Here is a 27,548-nt window from a genome sequence, read left to right as displayed (position 1 = left end):
TAGGTCTTTAAGAAAATAGCAATCCTCTTTTTTTTTTTTTTTTTCAAAGAGAGAATGTGAGCAGGGGAGGGGCAGAGAGAGAGAGAGAGAGAGAGAGAGACAGACAGAGAGAGAGAGAGACAGAGAGACTTAAGCAGGCTCCATGCCCATCGGGGAGCCCAAAGCAAGGCTCATTCTCACACTATGAGATCATGACCTGAGCTGAAATCAAGAATCAGATGCTTAACCGACTAGGCCACCCAGGCACCCTGGTGATGCCTTTAATAGAGATAGAAGTGTAGGAAAGAAACACATTTACAGTGGGTACCTATTGATTTTATCTTGCAGAGTATAAGACCAAGGAAAACTATTAATTTCACAGTACTAGAGGCCTCCCAATTGGGAACTGATGCCAGCTAAACAGCACCTTAGAGATCCCCAATCTGGCAGCCATGCAAAGAACGGGCAGGAGTGGCCCAGAACGGGTGCAACGAGGTCATCTATAGAAGGCACTGCTCCAGGGTAAATGCTAAAATTACAAGGAATTCAAATCAGATTGAACACTCAAGGAAACGTTCAATCCTGAGTTAGCCCCAGAAAAGAAAGAGTGAAGTATTCATTGATCTGACCGTCTAATAAGAGATGAACAGGCCAATTACAATAGTGCAATAAATACTCAAAATATGTAAGAGAAAAAATATAGTGCTCTGGATATACAAAAGGCTCTTACTCTAGACTTGGGGGGCTGAGAGCATAAAATGTTCTCAACAGAACTGATATTCAAGCTGCTGAGGAATAAATAGGAGTTACGCCAAAAAAGAGCCTTGGAAGGAAGACTATTTCAAGCAGCGGATGTACAAAAGCTCATAGGGGTAAGAAAAGATGGCATCTTCCAGGAACTAAGAGAAATACAGCATTACTGGAATGTAAAGGTAAAGGTAGAAAGAACCAGGCAGGTTCAGATCCTATAGGGTTTTGGAGGCCAGGGAAAAGAGCTTGAGGGACACCCCGATGGGGAGCCTAGTAGACAGATGTGTGCGTCTGATGCTCAGGAGTGGGATCTGGACCAGACGTGGAGATCTGGAGTCATCCATTTGTAGATGGTACCTCAAGCCATCAAGACCAGAGAGAGGAGGGAAGGCAGGTTCAGACAGATGAGATATGACAAAATAATCCAGGGCTTGGCATCAGAAACAGAAAGTCAGAAGAAAGTATGGAAACACGTAGGCTGAACTTGGAAAAATTATCTGCCAACTCATTGCTGTCTCTCCTTTTCTCTTGTCCTGTTCCCACAGCACTCTCCCATCCCTCTGTGGAACAGTCATCTTTCTGGTCGTCTTTATTAGATGATTGGCTATTTTCTCCAGTTCATCTGGTCTGACTTATTCACTCCTCTTTCCCCAGCACCAGCCTTCCATAGTGCCTGGCCGACAGTCAGTGTTCTAGAAATATGTGTAGGTCGCGTGAATGAATCTGAACTCTGAGCAAAGTCTTGGAAAGGAAGACATAAATATTTAGCAATGAAGGTTTGGAGTCTTGTTCTTAAGACTATGCAATACTCATTATTCTGCAGAACATTTTCATCCATGTTTCTCTGCCACTCTGAAGAAGACAGCACAGGCATCCTCTGGCTCCACTTTCTGTAGGTCAGAACACAGTAGGCCTCTGTGTCCAGCTGTCACATGGCACTGTCCTTCCGCACAGGCAGGCTTCTGTTTGCATCTGAACCATGCCCTTCTCAGAATACTCTTTTTGAAAAGTGAATACTAGGGCACCTGAGTGGCTCAGTCGGTTAGCATCTGACTCTTGATTTCAGCTCAGGTCAAGAACTTGCAGTTCGTGAGTTCGAGTCCCATGTCAGGCTCTGTGCTAACAGAGTGGAGCCTGCTTGGGATTCTCTCTCTCCCTCTCTTCCCCCCCCCCCCCCCTTTGCCCCTCCCCCCCTGGCTCTCTGTCGCTCTCTCAAAATAAATAAATAAACTTAAAAATTTTTTTTCTTAAGTAAAATATTAGGTATGTGTTATTTTTAATTACTGTCAGTGATGTATGTAATTTGAAAATTAATGTTGCTGTAATTATATTGATATACTGAATAGCTATTCCCAGCTTTTTAGTCAGACAAATTAGGCCTGTCTATGAATTCATCTTCAAAGCCTCAAAGTGGTTAAGGAATCGGGAGTATGCAGAATTAAAGCCTTTGTACTGCGGTTAATTTAGCATGAGTTAGCAAATGTAATTGATTTTTAAAATGTGACATCAAGATTAGATTTCCCTTCAAGGAGAATTCTCCGTCTCTGTTCTCCCTTGCCAGAGGTTCCAAATTTGTAACAGGTAACTCACTCGGGTCACATTCAAAACTGGAATTAAAATGATTTGTTTGGGTATGTTGACAAGGAGTTAAATACTTTAAATAGGGGACATTCTTCTTCGGGACAACAAATGCCCTGATTTTGAAAAAGAGATAAATGCACAATCTCATTTACTGTTTGTTTCCAGTACTTTAACATATTATCTGGCTTGAAGGTGTTCACTTGAGTGAGTGAATGAATGCATCAATAAAGGTCATTATAAACAAAACAGAGAAATACATATACTCTTGACGACTCCCATGTTGAAATGGTTCACCTGTTTTTCTCAGGGCCCTTCACACTCCACTGTGGGCTTCTCTCCCAGATGCACCCCCCCTGCCCCCCCACACCACCCGACTCCCACTCTCTCCCATGGCATCAGCTGGTGTCTCTGCATGAAGACCTTGGATTCTCAATCTCCAGGCCTGTGTCTGTTGTGGAGTTGGATGTGTTATTCATAGCGAGTGCTTCTAGCATCTGATACTCAACATACCTGACTGGACAGATCATCCACACCTCCAGTGTGGACTAGAATGAGCAAGTCAGACCGGGTGAGCCGGAGAAGACAGCCAACAAACTAACAAATGCAAGAAACACGAATGCTCTACAGAGGGACTTAGGTGGTGCTGTGGGAACAGTAGAAGGGAAAAGGAGAGGCAACAATAGGTTTTGTAGATCATTTTCCCAGTAGTTTAATGACATAATCTATTTACTTTTATATTTCATTTTTAACGTAAAAATTTAAAAAAATATAGACATTCAACAGCTAAACATAAAATGCCCGTCTATTATTTGAGCCTTTTATGATCCTCTCTACAAAACAAACAAAAAAAAAAGTAATTGTAAAACATAGTATTTATTCCCAGCCCATTAAGTGTTAACTCAGTATTTCTAATTTATCTTCTCTCAAGAGTCTCCTTAAAAGAAAGCTAATCACCATATAAAATCGTAAGGATAACAACAGTTTAAAACAACAGGGTGGCTGGGTAGCTCAGTTGGTTAAGCGATCAGGTCATGATCTCGCAGTTCGTGAGTTTGAGCCCCATGTCAGGGCTCTCTCACACATACTCTCTTTCTCTCAAAAACTTTAAAAACAAAATAAAATAAAAAGCAAACCACTTCCCTGACAGCAGAACAGTATGGGACCTGTTGCAACTGTGGATTTTAGTAGCAGACTAACACGGTTTCAAACCTGACTTTGCCATTTACAGAGGTTTCTAAGGTTCAGCTTCTTCAGTGAACTGGTGAAAGAATTAAAGACAATACGCATGTACAGAGATGGGCATCGTGGCTTACACACAGCAGTGTTTCCAGTGGAGGTGAAGAAAGAGGACATGCACAGAGGGTGGAACAATTCAAGGAAGGTCCATCATTAACTTTAAACACTAATGGTACCTGGTTAATTTTAGCAAAAGAAAAAGATTTCTAGAAGATGACTTTAGTCTGAAGCTAGCAGCAAAACAGCTGGTGGGGACCATTTGATACAACTTGCCAAAATAAAAAAGCTCATAAATTTTGGATAGGAGATAAATAACTTTCTATCAGTGGCTGTGTACCTACAGGTTGCTTACTTCAATTTGCATTTCCTGATTTACATATATGCAGCTTTCTACTTTGGCCAATATATAACAAGTGACGAAGACATAACCATCAATATTTGGTTACAAAAAATCAAAAGTGATAGGGTCATATATAGTTGCCCATCCATCATTTGTCGGTACTAAACTGTACCCTAGAGTTTTCTCATTCTCCTCCTTTTCTGGGAGAGCACGTCTTGCCAGTGGAGGCAGCGGAACGAGCTCTTCCTAAAAACTACAACACAAAAGTTTCCAAAATGTGGTCCAGTTTCCTGAAAGAGTCATTACTCTTCCCAAAGCCTGATGCTAACACACTTTGACAATCATACTAATTACAGAAAGCTTTTTGTCAATTGTGGTCCTTAGCTGGATGGCTAACAGAGTACGCTTTTATCATCAACATAAAGAGTTCTTTTTTTTTTTTTAATTATGTTGTCAGATGTAATTATAGAAAACTGGGTACAAATGAGATTATGGGATCTATCCTGAGGGGCAACTTGGCACAACGGACCTCTGTGTTCCACTCTAGCAAATAAGGTCAGCTGGAGCTGTTGTTGTCCCTCCGATTTTAATGAACTGTACAGTGTTTTAAAACACGTTTTTATAAAAGCAACAATTACTCAGTGAATTCTGCTTATAACACATAATAAGTGGGTATCTAAACATTAAAAACTGCTCCATTCTAGTGATATGTTTACATTTTGAAGTATAAAATATTACAAACCATAAAACCTAAAAACACCTCCAAGATTTAACATATTTTAATATTTTGCCATAATTTATTCAGAGTGCTCTTTATTTTTTCAAAAAAAAAAAAAACCCAAAAAACAAAAAAAACAACCACATTACAAATAGAGCTAAAGCCTACTCCAATCGTATTACCATCATTTCTCCTTCCTTCATCCCCAGAAATAACCACAATTTTGAACTCAGTACATATTATTCCTGTGCTTGGTCTTGTACTTTCGCTGTATACATATGTGTCCAAAAAACAGTCTATACTAAAGTTTTGTGAGTTAAAACCTTATGTAAATTTTATGTAAATACTAACATGCTATATGAAACCTCTTTCTACTTTTTCTACTCAACATGTTTTTAGATTACTGGTGTTCACACATGTGGATCTAGTTACATGCTAATACATGTGATTCATTCATTTTGAATCCTGAGTAGTATTCCATTGAAAAAGAATAAACCATTCATTTATCTTTCCCTTAATGTATTTGTTTTGCTCTTCCTCAAATCACTATTCTATTGAATATCTTTGTGTGTGTACCCTTGTAAACATGTGCCAGATTTCCCTGGGGCAGATATCTAGAAGTGAAGACAAGATCACATAGTATGCAAATATTCCATTTTATTAAATATTGCCATACAGCTTTCCTGCATTATTGTACCAATTTATATTCTCAAGAGTTCTTGTTTTTTCTCACCCTTGACAGCACTTGGTGTTAACAGATGTCCAACAGTTAGCCAACTTGATGAGCATTATCTGGTGTCTCACTGTGGGTTCAATCTGCATTTTCCCTGATGCTACTGAAGATGAGAATATTTTCATATGTTTATTGGCTTTGGGTGTCTTCTGGGAACTGTCCATTCATATCCTTTGCTCCACACTGGGCGTGGAGCCCGATGGGAGACTTGAACTCACAACCCTCAGATCAAGACCTGAGCTGAGATCAAGAGTTAGACACTTAACCAACTGAGCCATGCAGGCCTCCTTTGCCCTTTTTTCTAATGGGCTGTTTCATTGTTTTCTTATTAATTTGTAGCATTACATATATTTTTGTGTATTTGGGGTTCCAATCACATACACAGTTATGTGTATTACAAATATCTTCAAATCTGTGTTTTTGTTCTTAATTCTAGTCGCTTCCTTATGGTTCATGCATTATAGGAAGTCTTCATATAATGAACAAAGTGCTGCTTAAGCACAAGGGTCCTTGAGTCAGGTTGCCCCAGTTCAGATCCCGACTTCATCTCTTACTAGCCATGAGGCCTTTTATAAATTTACTTACTGTCACTGTGCCTCAATTTCTTCATCTATAAAAAAGGGTATAATACTAGTACTTACAGTTGTGAGGACTAGACGATTTAATACATGTAAAGCATGAAGAACAGTATCGGCCATACAGTAAGTTCTCAACAAATACGTTACTGTTACCATTATTCATAATCATCTGTTATTCCTGGTCTTTTACACACATTTATAGGACTTTTAGCAGTGATTTGTCATGTTCCATGAAGAATCCTATTGGGATTTTGATTTAAGTCACATTAACACTTCATAAATGACACCTTACATTTGCAAGGGGGCAATGTTACTTTTATCTGGAGAGATAAAGTGATCACCACTTTAACCAATAAGTAATCAAGTGTAGCATCACAAAAGTGAGATGACCCAACACATGCTTCTTGATATAATGCAATAAGAAGTGTATCACATCACCTGTAAAGTATTCTTACAAACTTACCCTGAATTTAATCAAGCACTTAGACCTAACTTCCAATTTGCGGGACATACAGGTGATAGGGACAAGCTAAACTACATAAGAAACAAACCCAGAGTATGTAGGACATTCAACAAGACAATGGCTTCTCTTAAAAAGTCACTGTCATTGAGGAAAAAAGTGGCAGGTTGTTATAGATTAATAGTGACTTAAAGAGATATGACAGGGGCGTCTGGGTGGCTCAGTCAGTTGAGCATCCGACTTCGGCTCAGATCATGATCTCACAGTCTGTGAGTTCGAGCCCCGCGTCGGGCTCTGTGCTGACAGCTCAGAGCCTGGAGCCTGCTTCAGATTCTGTGTCTCCCTCTCTCTCTTCCCCTCCCCTGCTCATGCTCTGTCTCTCTCTGTCTCAAAAATAAATAAAAACATTAAAAAAAAAAGATATGACAATCAGAGATGTACCTTGTATCAGACTCCAGTTTGAAAAAAAAAAACCTACAAAAATCATTCGAGGCATAACTGAGAAATTGGATATTAGATCCTATTACGGAATTATTGTATAATTTTCTTAGGTATAATAGAGGCATTGTGGTTATGCAGGAGAGTGTCCTTATTTATAGGAGATTCATACTAAAGTATTTAATGTCTGGAACTTAATTCCAAATGTCTCTATCTTCATTTCAAATGGTACAGCAGAAACAAAAAACATAGATGATAAACATAAATATTAACAATTTTGAATGTAAGTCATGTGTATTTGGTGATCATTTCGGTATTCTTCCAAGTTTTCTGTATTTTACCTTTTTTACAATAAAAGGTTGTAAATCGTAAGTGGCATTAACTTTATGGACTGATTTTCAGGAAAGTGTCATCTACACGGTATCTACAAACTAAACAGTTTTCCATTTATTTAGGTCTTCTTTTATACTGATTAAAAAAGTTTTATAATTTTCTCTGTAAAACCCTTTTCACAGATTTGTTAGATTTATTCAAGATACCTTAGAATTGTTTGCTTTTGCAGGTAATATCTTTTCTTAATTGCCTTTTGCATACTGCTCTGGAGAACCACCTGAATATTTTGATGATTTGTTTCGATGGCTGTGCTCCTTCTTTAACAGAACTACCCAAAACAATTCAAATAAGCCCAAACCCAAACCTCTGTATAGGTCCCTCACAAAACTATTTTTAGTAAGCTTCTGCCTCCACAGCATTGCTCATATCCAGCCCTTCCTTGCCATTCTCATCCCTATCGTTCTTGTTTCTAGACCCTAATGTATCTCCCGACCTCCTCAGCATCTCCCCATCTTGAGCAAACTCACCTATCTTACCCAGTTTAAACTCCTAAAAGAATTCTGATTCTACCGTGTTATTGCTCAAATTTCTTCAAGAGCTCTCTGAACTGGATAGAGCAAATGTGATAGGCACTAATGCCCACCCACACCCACACACCCACACTGTCCGCTTCTAATCCCTGAACCTGTGAATGTAATAGGTTACATGGCAAAGGGGAATTAAGGTTGCTCATCAGCTGATGGTTAAATAAGGTCATCCTGGATAATCCAGGTAAACCCAAAGTAAATTGCAAGGCTCCTTCAAAGTAGAAGAGGGAGGCGTGACTACAAAATGGTGTTCAGAGAGATACAATACTGCTGACTGCACAAGTGGAGGAAGGGGCCACAGGCCAAGGAATGTGGGAGGCTTCTAGAAGCAGGATAGGACAGGGAAGTGCACTCACCACGAGAGCCTCCAGAAAGGAGCACAGCCCTGCCAAGATCTCCATTTTAGCCCAGTGACACCTGCTGGACTTCGAACCTACAGTAAGCCAATACTACCGTAAGACAATGAATTTGTGTTGCTTAAAGACACCAGAAGAAATAAAAAAGTAATACAGCAATGTATTTCAAAGGTGCTTAGATTCAGGTAAGAAGTTCCATTTTTGCCGATGATAATATATTCTTTAAAAAGAGTTTACAAGAAACCGCACCGTTGAAGGCAGTAAGGAAGGGAGATTTAATATGTTGGCACAGATGGAAGGGAATCAGCTCCTTACTTCCCATCTGACTATCACTCTTTCTACAATTTCTAATTCTACTGGTCAGAACCCAGAAGAGACACATGGTACCCTGAATTTCTGAACTGTAGTTCTAATTTTCAAAATTTTTATCCATTTGTTTGCCCCAAAATATTCACCACATACTAGGTGATCCTGGTTTATTAGTAAAAATAAGAATTTAGTAGCATGAAAAAGATTATTGCTTTTGAACCTCAAAGCAAAATACAGTATATTATTCACTAGGGTTGCTATTAGCATTTTGGGCAAGTCGGTTCTTTACTGTGCAAGACTGTTCCACAAACTACCAGACATTAAGCATCCTTGGCCTCTGAACACTAAATGCCAGTTGACCTCCCTCCACAGCCACCTCATGTCCCTATGACAACAAAGGACACCCACAGACATTCCTAACTGCCCTCCCCCCAGTCAAGAACTACTCATATAGTGTTCGTTAATAATGAATCTAATCTACTTATGGCAACTTGCCTGGTCTATTTCAATAAAACTCATTAATGGTCTTACTATTCCAGCAGAATCAGGCATACTTAAGACAGTACAGTTTATAAAGAAATATAATGAGGTGACTGTAAGAACAACCAATTGCAGCACCTGGGTGGCTCAGTCAGTTAAGCGTCCCCTCAGGTCATGATCTCTTGGTCATGGGATCAAGTTCTGTGCCCCACCCCACACTGAGCGTGGAGTCTGCTTAGGATTCTCTCCCTCTGCCCCTCCCCCACTTATGCATGTGTGTGCTCTCTGTCCCTCTCTCAAAAAATAAAATACAAAATTTTTAAAAAGAACAGACAATGGAAATAGACTGGGAGTGTTTACTGAGTTGGGAAAATAAAATTAGCTGTTGCCCAACATCCCTGACAAATCAGATGATATAAATCTGCCATTCAAATGCCCCTTCCAAAGACAACACTAACACCAAAAACTAATCAGAGCCCTAAGGTATCTTAAGAGCCTCAGACAGCTCCCATTATTTTCTGGAACTGTGACCACGATTGGATCTATGCTACAGCAACACCTGCAAAGGACCTCACACTTTCTTTGTCACCATGTCGATGATCACGAAGCTATACAGAGTGAAGTATTTCTTGCTACCTCAAACTGTAAATACGTATTTATTTTTATAAATAAAATCAGTGCTTTGTGTCTATAATCATCTGGTCACTATCTTGCTGAGAAATAAACTGATCTGTGAAACCAGCTGAGCAGTCTCACAGCGTGCCATGATTCTACAGTGCAAGATCAACTTGAAAAGCTAAGAATATAGAAAGTGCACATTCTACCAATCACTCAGGATATGTTCATAGTAAAAAACTAAAATAGTTCCTAACCCAACAGAAATGAAACATGAAATGGTAACACGTAGAGTTTCCTCTGTTGGCTTATTTAGAGCTGACAATGCTCAGCCAAATAGCTTTTCAACTTAGATTGCTCCCTCCAAAAGATTTCCTCCAAACATCTTTCCGTAGAAGGTGCCAAGTACAACTTGCTGAAAAGAAAGGTATAAAAAAAAGTATTTACCATGAGCACAAGAGAGGAAAAGCGGAGTGGGTGGAAAGCATGCCAACGAGAGGGACTTACTGGACAAAAGTAGGTGTTCTCCACAATGTGATTGGCCACCATGCTGTTCTCAGCAGACAGAGACATGATGAAAAGCAAAGCATCCCGGGCCTGCTGACCCACTGTCCCCTCTCGGTGAATGAAGGGAATCAGAAGGGAGAAGATGAGGAAGTTGGCTGCCCCTTGGTCCTCACTAGTGTGGAAGAAGAGTTCCAGAATAGATGGATCTTTGGCAAGGATCGAACAAAGCTGATTGAGGAGGACAACCAGCTTCCCCTCCACGGCAGGGGTGCTTGTTCCCGAACAAGAGCTCAGCAACATCATCAGGGGCTTCAGGATGGGCTTGTGGTGCAACAGAGGCTGGTGAGACTGAGTGACCAACATCTCGTACATCTTTAGCTGCTCGATTTTAGTCTCATCAGTAAATTCCCTCCGCAAGCTCCAAAGGAAGAGTTTCTCCATGATGTTCTCGGAGACCACAAATTCCAGAATCGGCCCCATCGCAGCATCCTTGGCTTGCTCTTCAATTAGCAAGAAGAGCATGTGTTCTACATAATTCTGCACGGCACTGGCCTCATCTGGAGGGATGGATCCATATTTTGCCTGGGTGTTCTTCAAGGGGTCGTGCTTCTCTAAGATCTTCACAACCTGTAACCAATGCAAACATTTGTCATCCATCTCATGTTTACCATAATTACAATACACACCACCCCTGACTGCGCCTTATCTTTCATGGAAAATGCAGGAGCCATGGCCCAAAACAAGATAAATATGAACACTGTGTTTGTCTCTCTCTCTCTCTCTCACAAGAATAAAATGAAGTGGTTAAACTATAGAAAGCAGACATTTGAAGATGTTCATTTAAAATCGTTACAAATTTGGGCAACCTAAACGTCAGAGAAAGTAGTATAGTTTAAAAAATTAAGCTACTTGTGTTCATGAGCCTATTGTGAATACTACTGAGCAAAATGAAAAATTGTAAGTGATATATTAGATGAAAAATGAAGTCTTTATATATAGTCAGATACATCATTATCAACTATGTCAAAAACATACATGAAAAAAGATCGAAAAATATATATGGAAAAATAATAATCACTTTTGTGTTCAAAGTGATGATAAATTTTCACTTTTTTTCTGCACTGTCAAAAATATCACTTTTTAATTTTAAAATACATTAATTAAGTAAGACTACCCATGTTCTACAAATAGATTTGGAGGTTCCAACAGGAAAACACGGCTCCTTCGCACGCCCTCGACTCAACTCAACATCCCTCCCTCCTCTACTTGGATGGACACATTCTCCCACCAAGCATGCAAGGTTAGTAAGGATGAAAGGAAACTGATGAACAAGGGATACATACCTAGCACAATCACCCCTAGCATATGGCATATGATGAAACTAAAAAAATGAAGGTTTGAACTTTGCATTTTTTTTTAATTTTTTTTTTAACGTTTATTTATTTTTGAGACAGAGAGAGACAGAGCATGAATGGGGGAGGGGCAGAGAGAGAGGGAGACACAGAATCGGAAGCAGGCTCCAGGCTCTGAGCCATCAGCCCAGAGCCCGACACAGGGCTCGAACTCACAAACCGTGAGATCGTGACCTGAGCTGAAGTCGGAAGCTTAACCAACTGAGCCACCCAGGCGCCCCTTAACTTTGCATTTTTTAAAACCAGAAAAAGTTCTGGGATGACCATTTACTAAGTAAATCCCTAATGCAGCAAGTTTCTGTTTGAAGTGATAAAAAAAAGTTTTGGAAATAGTGGAGACAGTTGCACAACATTGTGAAGGTAGCCAAGGCCATTGAACTACACATTTTAAAAAGGTTAAGATGAGGGGCAGCTGTGTGGCTCAGTCAGTTAAGCATCCAACTTCAGCTCAGGTCATGATCTTGTGGTTCACGACTTTGAGCCCCACGTTGGGCTCTGTGCTGACAGCTCATGATTCTGTGTCTCCCTCTGTCTCTGACCCTCTCCCACTTGTGCTCTCTCTTTCTCTCTCTCAAAAATAAATTTATAAATAAATAAATAAATAAATAAATAAATAAATAAGAAAGTTAAAAAGGCTAAGATGGCAATCTTTGTTATATATGTTTTACCACCACAAAGAAAAAAATCTATTGACGGTAAAATATAAATAAATCCCCAATTAGGTCATGCGATGTCCTGGTGTTTTTCTCCCTTACGACTGCTGCCTACTGAATGCTTCCTACCTCTCTCTGCCCATCAGTACTTACCTCTACTTTAGGACCTAGAAATTAAAAGAATTTCCTATCTCAACTCCCATGTAACTTTATGACTTGGAATTTCTACAATATCCATTCAATTGACTTCCCTTAAAATGTATACATATTCTAATAATAATTTTTAGACAACCCAACACCCTAGCGATGAATTTATACTTGTTCCTTTTTGCCTTTCTGAGCTGCATGCTATGGGGATTATGTTTGTCTTTTGCAGTACCCTCCTGGCCCAGTTCTATAACGTGCTGTTACACGCTCTATATTTAGGTTATAGAATTTTTGCAAGTCACTGGGGAAGCTGGCAAAAGTACAATGCTATGTCAGCATGCATGAGAAATGAGAAAAATGTATTTTCCCAGGAAAGGTCTAAGTTTTTCTCCTGTCAGAAACAAGGCAAATGAGCCTTTATAGACCAAGCAAGTGTATCCTCATAGAATGAACAGAATTCTACAGAATCTGGAATCTCTATCAACTTTCATTATAAAATTAATAATGTTGTCACAAAGAAAAAAAATCACTGCAACACCCCTGAGTTGACATTTTCAATGAGAAAGGCCTTGGGTTCGCAGCTACCCAGGTGGCACCTGGCTTAATGACTCAGCCCCAGCACATCCACTGGACGGACATCTCTCCTTCGCTCCCTGCCAGACTCCAGAGATCCCCCAGCCTCCCCCAACCTCTAAGAAGTCCTCCAGAATTCCTCAGAGGCCTGACTACCTCACTGGCAGAAATGTTGGGATCTGGCTGTCCTTTCCCTCTGCTCTGGCCTTGACAACATCTCCCAGCATGGGACCACAGTACCTCACTTGTCCAAAAGGGGCCTCCACCTCAACACGTGTGTTCTCGAGCCCCCAAAGCTCGAACTTCAAGGTTCCACATTCTGAAGAATAAATCAGCAACACGCTTTCTCCCAGTTCCATAATTTCAAAGTCCACATATTGAGTTTACTTATGAGAACTATCTATACAGGTAGGCCTCAGGGTAGAAATGTAATTACACTTCTCATGTGTGCTCAGACTGTCTAAACTGTCTAAAATTGATCCTATGCTTTATACACTGTTAGTGGTGGGGCAAATTAGCTCCATCTTTCTGGAAAACAATTTGGCAATCTGTATCAGAAGCTATAAAATTATCCCTGCCCTTTGACTTGTTAATCTCACTTTGGGGAAAATCTAAGGAAACAATCCAAAAATAATATGTTAAGAAATGTTCACGCCAATGATATTTTCAATAATGAAAAATAAAAATATTATTGACCCAGTCAACAATAAGAGAATTATAATCGAAATGTTACATCACCATACAATAAAATTATTAAAAATAAACACTAACTGAAACATATCATTGCATGCAAATGTATATATGAAATAATTTAAGTTAAAAACTAAATATATTGACAAAAGACACAGGATCATAAGTGAGTCTGAAAAGATATAAATGGAATTTTAAGGTTAATTACTTCTTCTCCCCTATAAATTGATCTAATTTCATAATATAAATAAAAATAAAAGTAGACAAAGTAATTTTGCACTAATCTCTTTTTTAAAAAACCAAAACACTGGAGCACCTGGGTGGCTCAGTCAGTTAAGCATCTGACTTTGGCTAAGGTCATGGTCTCAGTTTGTGGGTTTGAACCCCACATCAGGCTCTCTGTTGTCAGCACAGAGCCTGCTTCAGATCCTCTGTTCCCCTCTCTCTCTGCCCCAACCCTGCTCATTCTTTCTCAAAAATTAAACTTTAAAAAAAGAAAAACCAAAACACTGAGTTAAAAGCAATTAATAATTGAAAATCTCCTAATTCTCAGAAATTCCTAAGCAATATAAATTTATACACGTGTATATGTATTTATACTATATGCATGCATGTAAGTAAGTATATGTTACACATCTAAATATATATAAGTAATATATAGCAGAACTATTTACATAGTCATGAAGCACATTTTTCTCATAAATTAACCATCACATATTATTTATTCCACTGTATTCCTTTGCAAACAGACTTACTTTTTTTGCTGTGAAAAAGCTTAGAAAAGAGAACTGAGTTTTTTATACAGAAGACAAACTACTTAGCCACTTTTAAATTGAAGCATCTTTACCCTCTTTATAGTATAAGCTCCTCTACACTGGTTAATGGGCAGAGAAACTCGAGAACAGAGCTATGGTAACCCATGGAGACTGAAGGTTTGTTGATCATCTATCTGTAATGTAGCAGACATGTTAAAGAGCCCTTACTCATTCCCGGCCCTGGCCGGGTGGTTTTACTGCCTGGAAAAGGGTGTGTTACACCAAGGCCTGTGAGTCATGGAATATACAGTGCTCAGCAAAGCGTTAATTATGCCTGTGTTGACACATGTCCTTAACCTCTCTTCTTAGGTGTCAGGACCCTCCCAGGCCACCTCCCTTTCCCTTCCTGGCAGACACACCCATGAACTGCTTTTAAGAGTGGTCTCTAAGGGCCCATACCCAGGGCCTGGTTCCTAACCTGACAGGGAATGTCTTAAGAAGCTTCTTGGCTACAGCAGAACATGCGTTGAAATGCCAAAGAACTGATGCCTCAAGTTCACTGCCCAGATGGTGTCACAGTTCTCTCAGCTTCTGTAGATGCTTTCTCACGTGACCTGGACTTTTCCTTATTTTTTCCTTTAGTGCTGTCTTCTCACATCACTTCCACCAAACCAGTACTCCTGTGTCCTGACTTCTGCCTGCTGCCTACTTTCATCCATTTATCTACTCTGAGCTTCCAGTCCTATAGATCCACGATCTTTGCTGCTCCTGGTGGCTTCCCCAGGCCTAGCACATTCCCCTGAGTATCCTCTATCTTATGCTCACAACTCTGCTAAGTTGGCTTCTCAGCTGTATACTCAGTCTCGGGGATTCAGGTCCCGGAAAAAAACACCATTAGGGGAGCTGGAGGGACCTAGAGATGGGAAGAGAATGAACGCAAGCAAAATATGCTGTGCAAATATTTCCTTTACTAAACAAGTTCACTTCTTTCGGCTAAAAATGCCATTTAATAAAGCAATCAACCCCTGCTACAGCCCCAGCTCATTAAGTAAGGCAGCTAAGATCGGAAATAGCACTGTAAATGTTTTGCTGATCATGGCTAGGCATCTGTTGGTCTACAAACTTTAAAAAATATAAGCTGATACATATATGTGTGAATCATAGCCTGGATCACAAATAGAGCCACATGTAAATTATCACAAATGTACAAAAAATCAATAGTATGAACAATCGTATACAAATTATCATCTGACAAATACGCTTAAATTTTAACCTAACTTCAAAGTCATTTGCTCTATAAATATAAAGGTTATTAGGGGTAAAGGAGATGAATAAATAGCATTTTTCTTTTATTAAGGATATCAGCTACTCCTAATGATGGTCCCCATCAGTCAGCAATAATAGGCCTGGATTAAAAATATTCACAAATTCTAAAATAGGCATCTCAAATGCTGTCAAAATGAAAGATCCACATAATCACTCCTCTAGCTAACAAATGATTATTCTTCATGGTAAACACAAGTGTTTATCTGTCAGATTAGCTTTGACTACATCTTAATATTGTTTTATGTCTTATATACACGCATATGTTAAGAGATGATTACTTATGCTACTTTGGTTAGAGCCTAGTTATTTCAAGAAAGTCACATGAGTATAACCCATACTTCCAAATCCTTTGGAATGCTAATTAAAGTGACATCGTGGAAAAAACCAAGTTACTAAGCAACATTTTCCATCACACAGAAGAAGGCCAGGCTTTTGCGATCTTAAGCCAAATTCCACTTAATGTACCAAATAACTACAACAAAACTAAGTTTCCATCCAGTCCTTGATCATTACTTAAAAGCCATGTCTTTCAATCTGGGGTATTCCTGGCACACCTATTGCCATGGGAGACATCTACTGAGTCATTTCTTTTTGTATTAAGATTAACAGCCTAGTAATATATCTGTGCTTGTACAATTTGGTTCAGGTCAGCTCCAGTCCCAGTCTCCAGAGGCATATCTAAATCTGCGATTGAACAGGGTAAAAGCAGGAGCTATATCTACACATCATACCTCCTTGGGACCAAAGATGGTCTAGCACTACCATAATAAAGAAACATGGTAGAAATATCAATAAATAAAATAACATAATAAAACCTTCATTTAGGTATGTTTGTTAAATTTAGGTTTTAGGGAAAGGATTTAAGAATAATGATCTATGTAATAATATTCCATGGTAAAAAACAGACTTATCACTGATCATACAGTGGGTGCATTGTTGATATTTCCACATGTTCGACCACTTTAAAGTCCACTAGGAGCATAAGTTAATGCCTCAGCCCTCTAAAGAAACAAAGCTTCTGTTCTGCTTCACTTTCTACTGTCAAGTTCAGAGCTATTTGAGAAGCTAAGAGATATAAATTTTTAAAATATTAACAAACATCATTTGACTAAGATATTAAGATGAGATTCTCTAATACTTCCCAACTTTTCATCTCTCAAAGACTAATTTTTGTCATTTCGTCCATGACAAGGCATAGACCAAAAGAATGAAGATGAATGGAACAAGAGAATCAGTTTCACAGGGAACAGACACATCTCAAATCCATTTATAAGTCCTCTATACTTCTTTACTAGGATCAGGCCCCTTGGAGCTCTACATAAGATACTATACTTAAACCATATCATCTACTTTGCATTATTGTGGGAAGACATTTGACTTAATTAACTAATCTAATTTTTCCCATCCCCACCCTCACCAAGAAGAGAAAGGCTACTAGACTCACTAGCTTTTCTTCATCCATTGCCATTATTCTATCTGAGCTCTGAAATTTTCTTGGCTCAAAAATTGTATAACCGCTTATTTTTGGAGGCTGAGGGGTGGTAAGGAGAAGCTTTGGGCTATTGACTAACCAGAAGCACACAGAAATGTGCATTTCCAATTGATTTTATTTTTAACCCATCACTTCTGTTCTCCTAGCTCTAAGTGCAGACACCATTGGGTATATAACCAATACTGATTCAAGGCTCAAAAGGAGAGGACAGAGAATGAATAGAGCAAGGCCCATGAAGCTTCACGGTACAGCTGTGCCATTACGAAAAACTGGTGTATGGGTGGGTTAATTCACATGGCAAAATAGTTGAACAGTTTATTATCTGGTGGACCAATGCTTCTTACATCCTGTTCTCTCTTCCATTCAGAAGAAGCACAGAAGTAAAGGCAAGAGATAAAAACAATAGTCTACTCGACTATAAATCGTTCTTCCAGACTACTATAAAAACTAAACACACACACACAGTCCTCCAAATCACAGATCATTAAATAGAAGTCCAAAGACCTTCCTACAAAATTATGGAATGTTTTAACACTAACGTATGTTCAAAGCTGTTTTCTAAGTCACCTAGCTCTTCTAAAGTTGTACTTCATACAATGTTTCTATCTCGCAGTTCAACAATTTGTTGAATATCTACAACAATGGGGCTACGCTATTCTTGGCACTTGGAGATGTAGGTCAACTATAAATGGTCTCTGATCATGAAGAGCTTGAAATGAGGGTGGAAGGAAGCTACTGCACACATAATCTTAATAAAATGTGGCTGGTATAACAGAGAAAGAACACTCAGGATGCTGCTGCAGCACTGAGTGGAAGCATAAAAGAGAGCAGAGAAGGTTTCCTAGAAAAACTGATGTCCCAAAAGAGTCTTTAAGAAGGAGAGGCATTTGACCAGGGGGAGGGGTATTCCAGGCAGGAAGAGGAGGAAATGCCTAAAGCAGAGAAGCGTGAAATAGCGTGAAGGCCACTGCCTAGGAGTGGGGTTGGCTAGGAACTCCAAGTAATTTCCCATTTCTAGAGAATAAATCAGAGACAGGGAGTGAAATGAGGCCAGACCATAAAGGCCCTGTGTGACGTGCTAGCCTGTAGGTGCCCGGATGCCACTGAAATGTCCAACTAGAAAACTGACACGGGCAAATCTGGGTTTTAGAGTCACTGCTCTGGCAACATGACAGTGCAAGACGGCGTCTCAGAAAGTGAGAGAAAGTACAAGCCAGAGGCTGCTTCCTATGGCCTGGATTCACTGTCAGCAATGTCACCTGCCGAATGTCCCCTAAAGAACTATTCTGGGGATGTCATGACATCACTGGGCCCAGGGAACAGTTTGGAAACTCAAGTGCACAACTGGGCCACTCAAGATCTCTCCACTGGCAACCTTCCTGAATCACAGACTGCCGTGGATGATGGCTGGTTGTGTGACAAGCTGTCCCTGACAGACTGCAACGTGTAGGTGGGCAAGCGGATAGCCTCCTCCATCAGAGTTTGCTTTGTAACTCAAGGCCTGGAACAGAAACTGCCAAATACATGTTAATTAGGCTGAATTTGTACTCAAGTATCCTAACAAACAGAAGAACTCTGGATACCACAGACGTCTATTGACTTCATTTTCCCTAATTTAACAGATAAAAAGTATTATGCTTGCCAGCTGCTGGGGCACTTCAGTAAATACAATGTTGTCACCCAGTTCTGACTATGCCACATTTCTTACCAGCCTTACAGGTTCCTCGGGTGGCCTCAGGGGACCCCAGGGGCTGCTGTCACACTAGTCACAGGAGATTATGTCAGGCTTTAGCTCACTTCCCAATCCTCTGCAACCCTTCCACATGTACCTCCACACTGCACAACTCACAACAAAGTACTAATGTACAAAACTCTGAAATGAGTCTCATTTATTCCTATCAACTGAATCTCTCATTCCTTACCTGAGTTAGCCTTGCACCTCCACTTTGCCCTAACTTCCTCACTTTTTTTTTTATCACCAAGAAAAGCCAAAGCTGAACATTTCTTCCCAACATCTTCTCCAAAACATTGTTTTCCTTTGTCAAGAAAACTTTCCTTTCCTATAGTCAAGCTAGCAAAAATCTCACTTCCTCCATTTCCCAAGCCACTTTCACCCATAATAGTCCCTTCCTTTGATTTAATTCCTGTAGTAATATTATTCATTTTCTAATCATGTATCTCACCTTGTCATCCAAATTAGCATATACATTCTTTATTTTAAAAAAATTTTTTAAACATTTATTTATTTTTGAGAGACACAGAGAGACAGAGTATGAGGGGTGAGGGGCAAAGAGAGACGGAGACACAGAATCTGAAGCAGGCTCCAGGCTTCGAGCTGTCAGCACAGAGCCCTATGTGGGGCTCGAATTCGTGAACCACAACATCATGACCTGAGCTGAAGTCGGACTCAACCGACTGAGCCACCCAGGTATCCCAGCATATACATTCTTTAAAAGCTCAGACCAAGGCTTACACATTCCCATGTCCACCTGTGCCCCCTATACCAATGTATCCGCAGTTTGGGCTTGGTAAATCTCCATTTAACAATAATTGTGTTGACATTCACATGCATTTCTTCAACGTGAAGAAATGCAACAGAAAGGTCCTCAAGAGCCTTTCTTGGAAGTAAATAGACACTGTGGGCACTTTGCAGGTTTATTTAAAAGGAAAAGTCAAGGCTAAAGAGGTAAGAAAGTTAAAGAAATGGTTGAAACAACAATAAAACAAAGCGTGTCTCCACTTTATAAAAGCAAGTATTTAATAACTAAACACCATTCCCTCTGACAAAGTTATCCTTACTCTCAACTCAATATTCTGCTGCACTAGGATAAAGAAGATATGGCATATATAGATACAATGGAATATTACTCAGCCATCAGATAAAAAAAAAAAAAAGAATGAAGTCCTGCCATTTGCCACGAAGTGGATGGAGCTAGAGTATATTATGCTAAATGAAATAAGTCAGTCAGAGAAAGACAAATACCATATGACTTTACTCATATTAGAATTTAAGAAACAAAACAGATGAACATATGGGAGGAGGGGAAAAGAAAGAGAGGAAAACAAACCATAAGAGACTCTTAACTATCGAGAACAAACTGGGAGTTGATGGAGGGATGTGGGTGGGGCTTGGGCTACATGGGTGATGGGTACTAAGGAGGGCACTTGTGATGAGCACTGGGTGTTGTTATGTAAGTGATGAATCACTGAATTCTACTTCTGACACCAATATTGCAATATATGTTAACTAACTAGAATTTAAGTAAAAACTTGAAAAGAGGGGCTCCTAGGTGGCTCAGTTGGTTAAACATCCAGCTCTTGATTTCAGCTCAGGTCATGATCCCCCATCGTGCTCTGTACTGACAGCATGAAGCCTCCTTGGGATTCTCTCTCTCTCTCCCTCTCTCTCTGACCCTCACTCTCTCTCTAAATAAATAAACATTTAAAATTTTGAAAAGAAAAAATATATTTTCTGCACTAAACAAAGGGTACTATGTTTCAGATAACCCAAAATGTCTGATAATGCTGAAGTCATTCATATAAAATAGGGAAATGAGTAATATGATTCTGGGACCACTAATTTACTCCTTCACTAGTGTGAAAGAGTATTTACAAATTCATGAATTAAGACTCTCTAACAGCACTCCAACAGCTTTGGAGAAAGCTTGCCCAGGACGGAATTTGACAGGGCAAATGATCCATCCACATAAAATCAAGAGGTTGATATATCATGTCTGTATAAATGGATATTAAATGGACCACATCACAGATACTCCACCAAGAACAATTACAATCAAAAGTATTTTTACACAAATAAACAAAATGGGCTCAGAGCCAAGAATACATACTAGAATGATGGGAGTTCTTCAGCCAAGTGAAATGACTGAGGCTGAAAGTACTTTTAATATAAAACATCTAATTGGGGTGCCTGGGTGGCTAAGTCAGTTAAGTGTCTGACTTCGGCTCAGGTCATGATTTCATGGGTTTGTGAGTTCAAGCCCCACGTCAGGCTCTGGGCTGGGCATGGAGACTGCTTAAGATTCTCTCTCCCTCTCCCTCTGCCCCGCCTCTGCCCTCTCTCAAAAAAATAAAATTAACTTAAATTAAAGATAAAGATAAAAATAGGTTTTCTAAAATATTCTTCCCACACCCAATGGGCTAACAGCCACATCCCCTTGGTTCACAAACCCACTTTGGAGCTGGCACATTAAAATACTTATAAAAGTGCAAAGTCAAAGACAACTACTCTAATTATCTGGAAAACTCCTGAATTACTTTCCTCCCTTTGCTAAAGCAGACATGCCCTTAAAATCCAGAGCAAATCCATTATGATTCTAATTGTAAAAAGTCAGAGAATGGGAAATGCATAAAAAATCTTGGAAGCTTTCTATGAATGACAAGAAGCTACAAAGTGCAAATGACCCAGAAGTAGAATCGATTTTGTTTTTGATCTAAACTGTGTCCCCTATAATTGTTGTGATTTGCAGGCTCAGTGCTTTAACCCCTGTGCTGTGTCCGGCCACAGGAAGGAACTGGGTAGTCATTAAAAAACTGTCACATAAATAGCCACTTACCAGCTCACCTAGGGAGTGTAATGTTGGACAAGTAGTAAAGAAGGCCAATTTTATTTATTTTACTACTTACAAACTCCCTGAGGAAAGGTGGTGAGCTGATAAATTTTCTGAACACTCAACCCTTAATTATCTCTATGAGCAGATCAGAGTTACAGAGAAGTCAAAACGAATAATCAAGAAAACTTTTATAAACAGCTTTCTAATGAATTCAGGTACTGCCAGGCACCTTCTTTTGTTAAATTATACAGGGACCACCAGCCCAAAAAATGGTAGAAGCACAGAGGTCAAATACACGAGTCAAGGGACCAAGGTCTATGCACTTGCTTGCAAACTCGCTATTTGTATAACCTCAAGCAAGTCGTTTAACATCGCTAATTTTCCATTCCCTCATCTGTAAAATGAGGAAGCTAATATTAACTGCCTTGTGGGTTTGCGGAGAAGATTAAATGACATAAAGCTTAAAGCTTTTGAAGTACTCAGCACAGCACTTGGTAGGTATTTCATAAATGTGTATTTTAGTGCTATTGGAATGTGAGGACTAAATGGAAATCATCAGGGAGGAGGGAAAGAGAATTTGTAAACAAGGTCAAGTCTACTGCAAAGTGATGCAAAAGTCACTTTAAGGCCAATTGCTGTTCTTCTAAAAATATCTGAGGAACATATATGTTCCCTAATTGCTTTTATGGCAACCATGGTTTTTAACCAGATCCCTATTCTAGGAAAGAAAAAAAAAAAAAGTTGCTTTCCCTTCCACCTGAAAGGGTTTCCGTGCCCTATACTTCTGGAAGCCTTAGTTAGTGCCACAGAGGTAGGCAATCCTGGTTCAATGTGATGGAGACCTTGAGGGCTACCTAGGCCAGCAGAGGAAGTGGAACTCATACATTACCTGTGCCCAGTGGTTTTTAAATACAATCATGCATGTTTCTGGGTCAACTCCCTGCAGGCTCACAGTCTGCTGGAGTTTACTTTCTGTCGCAACCGATGACATCATAAACCTTCATACATCAATGCTTCTAAGTCATATTTAATTTTCCAGAAAATTTGGCAAGCAGTCACTAACTTTCAAGTATCACGTAAGAAATGTAACTTCTTCACATTTCATTGTTATCTTCTGAAACCTGTAATGACAATAACAAAAACACATCTCGTTATGTTCATATATTTAATAGGACACTGGCTATTAAATTTAAATCCAAGCATAGACATTCTCAAAGTTCAACGCAGAACAAAACATCCACGAAAGAGACATTACTACTCTATCTACAGGTTCCCCTATTTTCTCTTACCTTGCTACTAAAAATATAAAATAATGATGCTACTACCAAAGCTACGTTCACGAATTAAACAATTATCGGCTTTATTTTCTCCACTACCACCAACCACAGTCCCCTAGATTGTAATTCTAATCATTCAAATCTAGTGTCTATAATCAAGCAAGAGATTATGATAACAATGTCCGTGGAGTTTAAAAACATCCAGAAACAGGAAAACCATTAGTTAACGGCGACAGAAATAAATGGCTTGATGCCACTTGGGGTAGTTATAAAACAGCACCCAGACTCCTGGGTCCATTATGATTGAATTTTTTTTTAATCAATGGCTGTCATAATGGAATTTAAAGCATTCTCAGTCATTTCATAGCTACAAACCAAGTTAAGGTTTCTAGCTTTTCTGAAAAATAATAGAATTCCAAGTAACCTTGACAAATCACAGATAGAAATGATCCATCAAAAACAAGATAGTGCTTACTCGGTGTGAGTACAAGATAGCACACTTACAAATGAAAAATGAATTATGTGGATAAAATATGAAGAAAGTATGACTACAACAGAGCCAGTAGGGAGAAAAAAGATATTGAGGTCACAGAGTGTATAGTAAATATGAGCCAGTTGCGTGTTGCTAACTCTCAGACAAAAGTGGTAAGACAGTGGTATTGTCTTATCATTGTGGTCAGCCCATCCAAAGGACTGGGTACAGTTCAAAATCCTTTTTTTTTTTTTTTTTTTTTAAGCGTACAAACTGGAGAGAGTTCAAAGTGATTACACGGTAATTATTAGAGCACCGGGAAACAAAATCCATGATAAAATTTCCAGACTTGCAGTGCCAAAAAAAACCCCAACTATTTTCAACTGAGTAATATGAAGGGTATCATACTGGACAACTCTTCCGCCCACTAACAATAAAGTGTGAGAAAGGGGGCTTAATGTGAGGATTCAGGTTAGACTTATGGCTCAAGTTCTTTGCAGGGAGTGAAATTAACTAGAACATAGTTAAGGAATATTCAAAACAAGGACATCTGTTGGGGGTAGAAGGCTAACCATTCAACATTCATATCTGGGGGAAAAAATGTTAGAATGTAAGAACAGAAAACTTGCTAGATGTGATAATTCTTGAGGAAAGAAAACATTTTTTAAGGAGAATGGAAGGAGATTAAAGTATGTAGAAAGAGGACAGCCTCTTTGAAGAAAGATCACACAAATTACATACCTGAGGGAAACAGCTCATGTGTATCGTCTAGGACTATATTTTATTACTCAAATTGGTGAATTTTCCAACATGTAATTCTTAATTCCTAACAATACAAATCTATTGTTTTCAATAAGACATTGCCCACTGCCAACAATAGCTCTTTGCCACTAAGAGGCATGTTTTGACAGGCCCATGTGGTGTCTTAAACACCAGGAATGGCCTCCCCACGCACACAGGGTATACATTTCCCGTTCCCACGGTCCCCACCACTCCCTAGAATCTGACAGCCAGCGTCATCACCTCACTCTTGGTTACTGGACTGGCCCTTATTAGGTAACATTTCAGTATGTGGCCCTGCTTTACGTGATAAGAGATAAAAACAAGTTCTGACTTAACTCCCTTGTCTTAAACATAATATTTCTGTGACAATGTCTCTTATTCAGATGCTATAATGAAAATAATGAGGAAAATCAGAGTGTTTCAGTTCATCCCAGAGGTTCAAAAAGTACAAGACTCCTTGAGACTCCTCCCAGCCCCAGGATCCCCAGATTCTTCTTCTGACATAAGAAGGGAACATTCAACATGCCAACTGCTTCTAAATCAAAATTAGAAACATGCTCTCTAAGGTCTGTTAGGTTTGTTCTCAGAGGGGCTGCACACGCACTCTTTTCAGACAGTGAGACTGCATTATAGACAAGATAAATATCTTAGCTAAAGTCATAAATCACGAATTAGTTTCTTTTGTTGTTTTAATTTTATTTTACTTTATTTGAGAGAGAGAGAGAGAGAGAGACAGTGGGTGTGCAAGCCAGGGGAGAGGGGCAGAGAAAGAATCCTAAGTAGGCTCCACTCTGGGACTGAGCCCGACTCAGCGCTCAATCCCACAACCCTGGGATCATGACCTGAGCCAAAATCAAGAGTCAAACGGTCAACTCACTGAGTCACCCAGGTGCCCCACAGGTTAGTTTTGATGGAAATCAAAGGTAAGTCTCTTGATTCCCAGTCCACTGTTCTTTCTAGAAATCTATATTCTCCTTTCTCCTGGCTTTAATCCCTGGCCCTATTCCCAAAGGAGGCTGTATCTTCTCTAAGAAAAGTGCATCTCGCTTGGACGATGCTTAACCAATCATATTTTTAAGGCTAAATGTGTCATAAATACAGAAGATTCTAAATGTGTCATAAATACAGAAACCACAATAATGGGTAAGCTTGGGAGCACAAGGGGGGGGGGAGGTATCAGGCAAGTCAAGCAAGCCATGTTTAAGAAGGAGAAACTGCCAGAAGATTCTATAAATGAAAATACTTCCAACACATCCGAGACAAGAAAGCTGGATATTTCCTCCGTCTGTCTGTCTGTCTCTCATTCCCATGTTAGAGTATTAAAGCACTAGAGTGTCCCCAGGGCAATAGAAAACTGAAAGAGAGGACTCCATATTTATGAGAGATGTATAAAGGCATATTTCCTCAAATGCCAAGGTTTTCAATATATTCCTGCATCTGCCTGTTCTCAGGCTTCACTTTTTTCCCTTTTGCATTTTTTCCATTCCAGGCTTTTTATTTAACTCTCAGAGCACAGCTGAAAGTCCCAAGTGAAGAACAGAGAAGGACAAAACTAAGCAAAAAGCCAGGAGCAGGTAAAAGAGGCTGCAGCCACCGGAACATGTGCTCAAGTCATAAGTACGGCATTGTTGGACCTTTCTCCCCGTTCTTGCCCTCTACTCTCTGTAGCCTGACCTATAGGTGCTGGGACTGTTTAGAGGAACACTCTGGCCACATATTCAGCCTGTTCTCCCTGTAAATACCCACACGCTCTTCAACTCGAATTTCATGCCTGAGAGACAGCTCTATAAACCATTCAGAATGACTTTTTTCTTTCTTCAAATGAACCACCAACACTGAAAAATACCCAAAGGACTCTTTCCGACAGCGGTTGCATGTGGTTTTGTGGTGTGCTTGTTGAGTTTTTTGGCATGGGGTGGGGGGGAGGAGCTACCAAAATACATGTATAGCGTCTGATAAGCCAGCACAGATTCTATACTGCAGACAGAACTGACTTTATTATTTCCAAAATTACTGAACAGTCAAGTTTATATATCTCATTAATATTATATGTAAAAACATTTTTCATCAGTAAGGAAAGAAAAACGCTATTAAATCATTGTTGGGGATAGAGATAACTGACATAAGAATTATATGTATTCTTATTTGCTCTTTTTTGAAAGTACATTATATCGTTTATTTGGTTATGAAAAAAAGCACATGCATATGCTTCCATATCACAGAATTATAAAATATACCATCAGATCATAAAGGCTTAGATTCTAGTTACTAGATTATACCTCTTGCCACTGCAAAAATTCCTTCAGCCTCATTCCCAAATAGACAGACATCCTTATCTAATTTCAGGCTCCTCTGAAAAGTTTAATACTGAGGAAAGCTATAAATGTGTGAAAATCACTTTCCCCTGAACAACAAATGACTCTATTTTCATATACCCCTCTTTCACTATAAGACTGAAATTACAAAGTAAACATTTTGTCATTTAATGATGTATGATCTCATACCATCCTTCTTTTATCTATTTAAATATAATATCTTCTAATAATGTATTATAAAAAATTCCTTAAGGAAAAGAAATGATGGTCACCTTAAGGGGAAACAAGGCCAAGGGAACATTTTTATTAAGGAAAAAATGATCATATTTGCAGGCCTAATGGGAAGGAACCAATGAACATAGAGAATTTAAATATATATGTATATTTATATACATATTTATATATATGTGTGTGTGTGTGTGTGTGTGTGTATATATATATATATATCCTTAATATATATATATATATTAAGGATTTTGATATAGCAACAAGAGCAGAGGAAAGGCAAGGTCAAGAACACAGGTAGGAGAGGCCTAGACTTAAAGAGAAGCCACACTGAGTTTTTCCACAGTGAGTCGCCAAATTAGAAGCAATCTCTTGAACTTGATGGAAAGGCATGACAGGCTTCCTTCCCATTTCTCCTTCCCTCCTCATATTTCTCTGGTTGGCTTGTGGAAATGCTTAGAGAGATTAGGTGGATTTAAAGTGGTAACAAAGGATAGGGCTAAGAGTTTTTAGTTCAGTCTTCCACGTGTGGAGGTCAGAAAATGTCAAGTCACCACTTGGAGACTCGAGCTCTGAACTGGGAGATGGCTCCAGGACTCTAACCAGCTGTGAGACCTTGAGTAAAAAAACAGGGCTCTTGGTTTGGAACCTGATTTAGATGAGTTACTAGGATTATATGGTTATTTCTTAGGTCTCTCCCAGCTCAAAAGTCATTATTTTCTGTACTTTATTCCACTGTTTTACTAATGGGGGAGGGGTAAGAAGATAGCTTAGAAGCAGAATAATGGCCATAATATAAAAATCTTTGTAAGATTTCTAGTTATAAATGGATTCTATCTGTACTCTTTTTAACAATT

The 27,548-nt window shown here is 39.2% G+C and overlaps 1 protein-coding gene across 1 annotated transcript in view; it reads right to left on the bottom strand.

The window, feature by feature from the left end:
* Positions 1-27,548, bottom strand: part of FHIP1A (FHF complex subunit HOOK interacting protein 1A) — a 245,077-nt gene that overhangs the window by 69,490 nt on the left and 148,039 nt on the right. Inside the window, exons 3-4 of the mRNA XM_049632271.1 lie at positions 22,509-22,740; positions 10,001-10,627 (exon numbers count right to left, since the gene is read on the bottom strand). Coding sequence (XP_049488228.1) covers positions 10,001-10,627; positions 22,509-22,613 — 732 coding nt within the window. The 5' untranslated portion in view covers positions 22,614-22,740. The remainder of the gene's footprint in view (positions 1-10,000; positions 10,628-22,508; positions 22,741-27,548) is intronic.

This window comes from Panthera uncia, chromosome B1, assembly GCF_023721935.1.
Source record: "Panthera uncia isolate 11264 chromosome B1, Puncia_PCG_1.0, whole genome shotgun sequence".
Lineage (NCBI taxonomy): Eukaryota > Metazoa > Chordata > Mammalia > Carnivora > Felidae > Panthera > Panthera uncia.
Note: the sequence above shows the minus strand (reverse complement) of the source record. Positions and strands in the feature narration are given on the sequence as shown.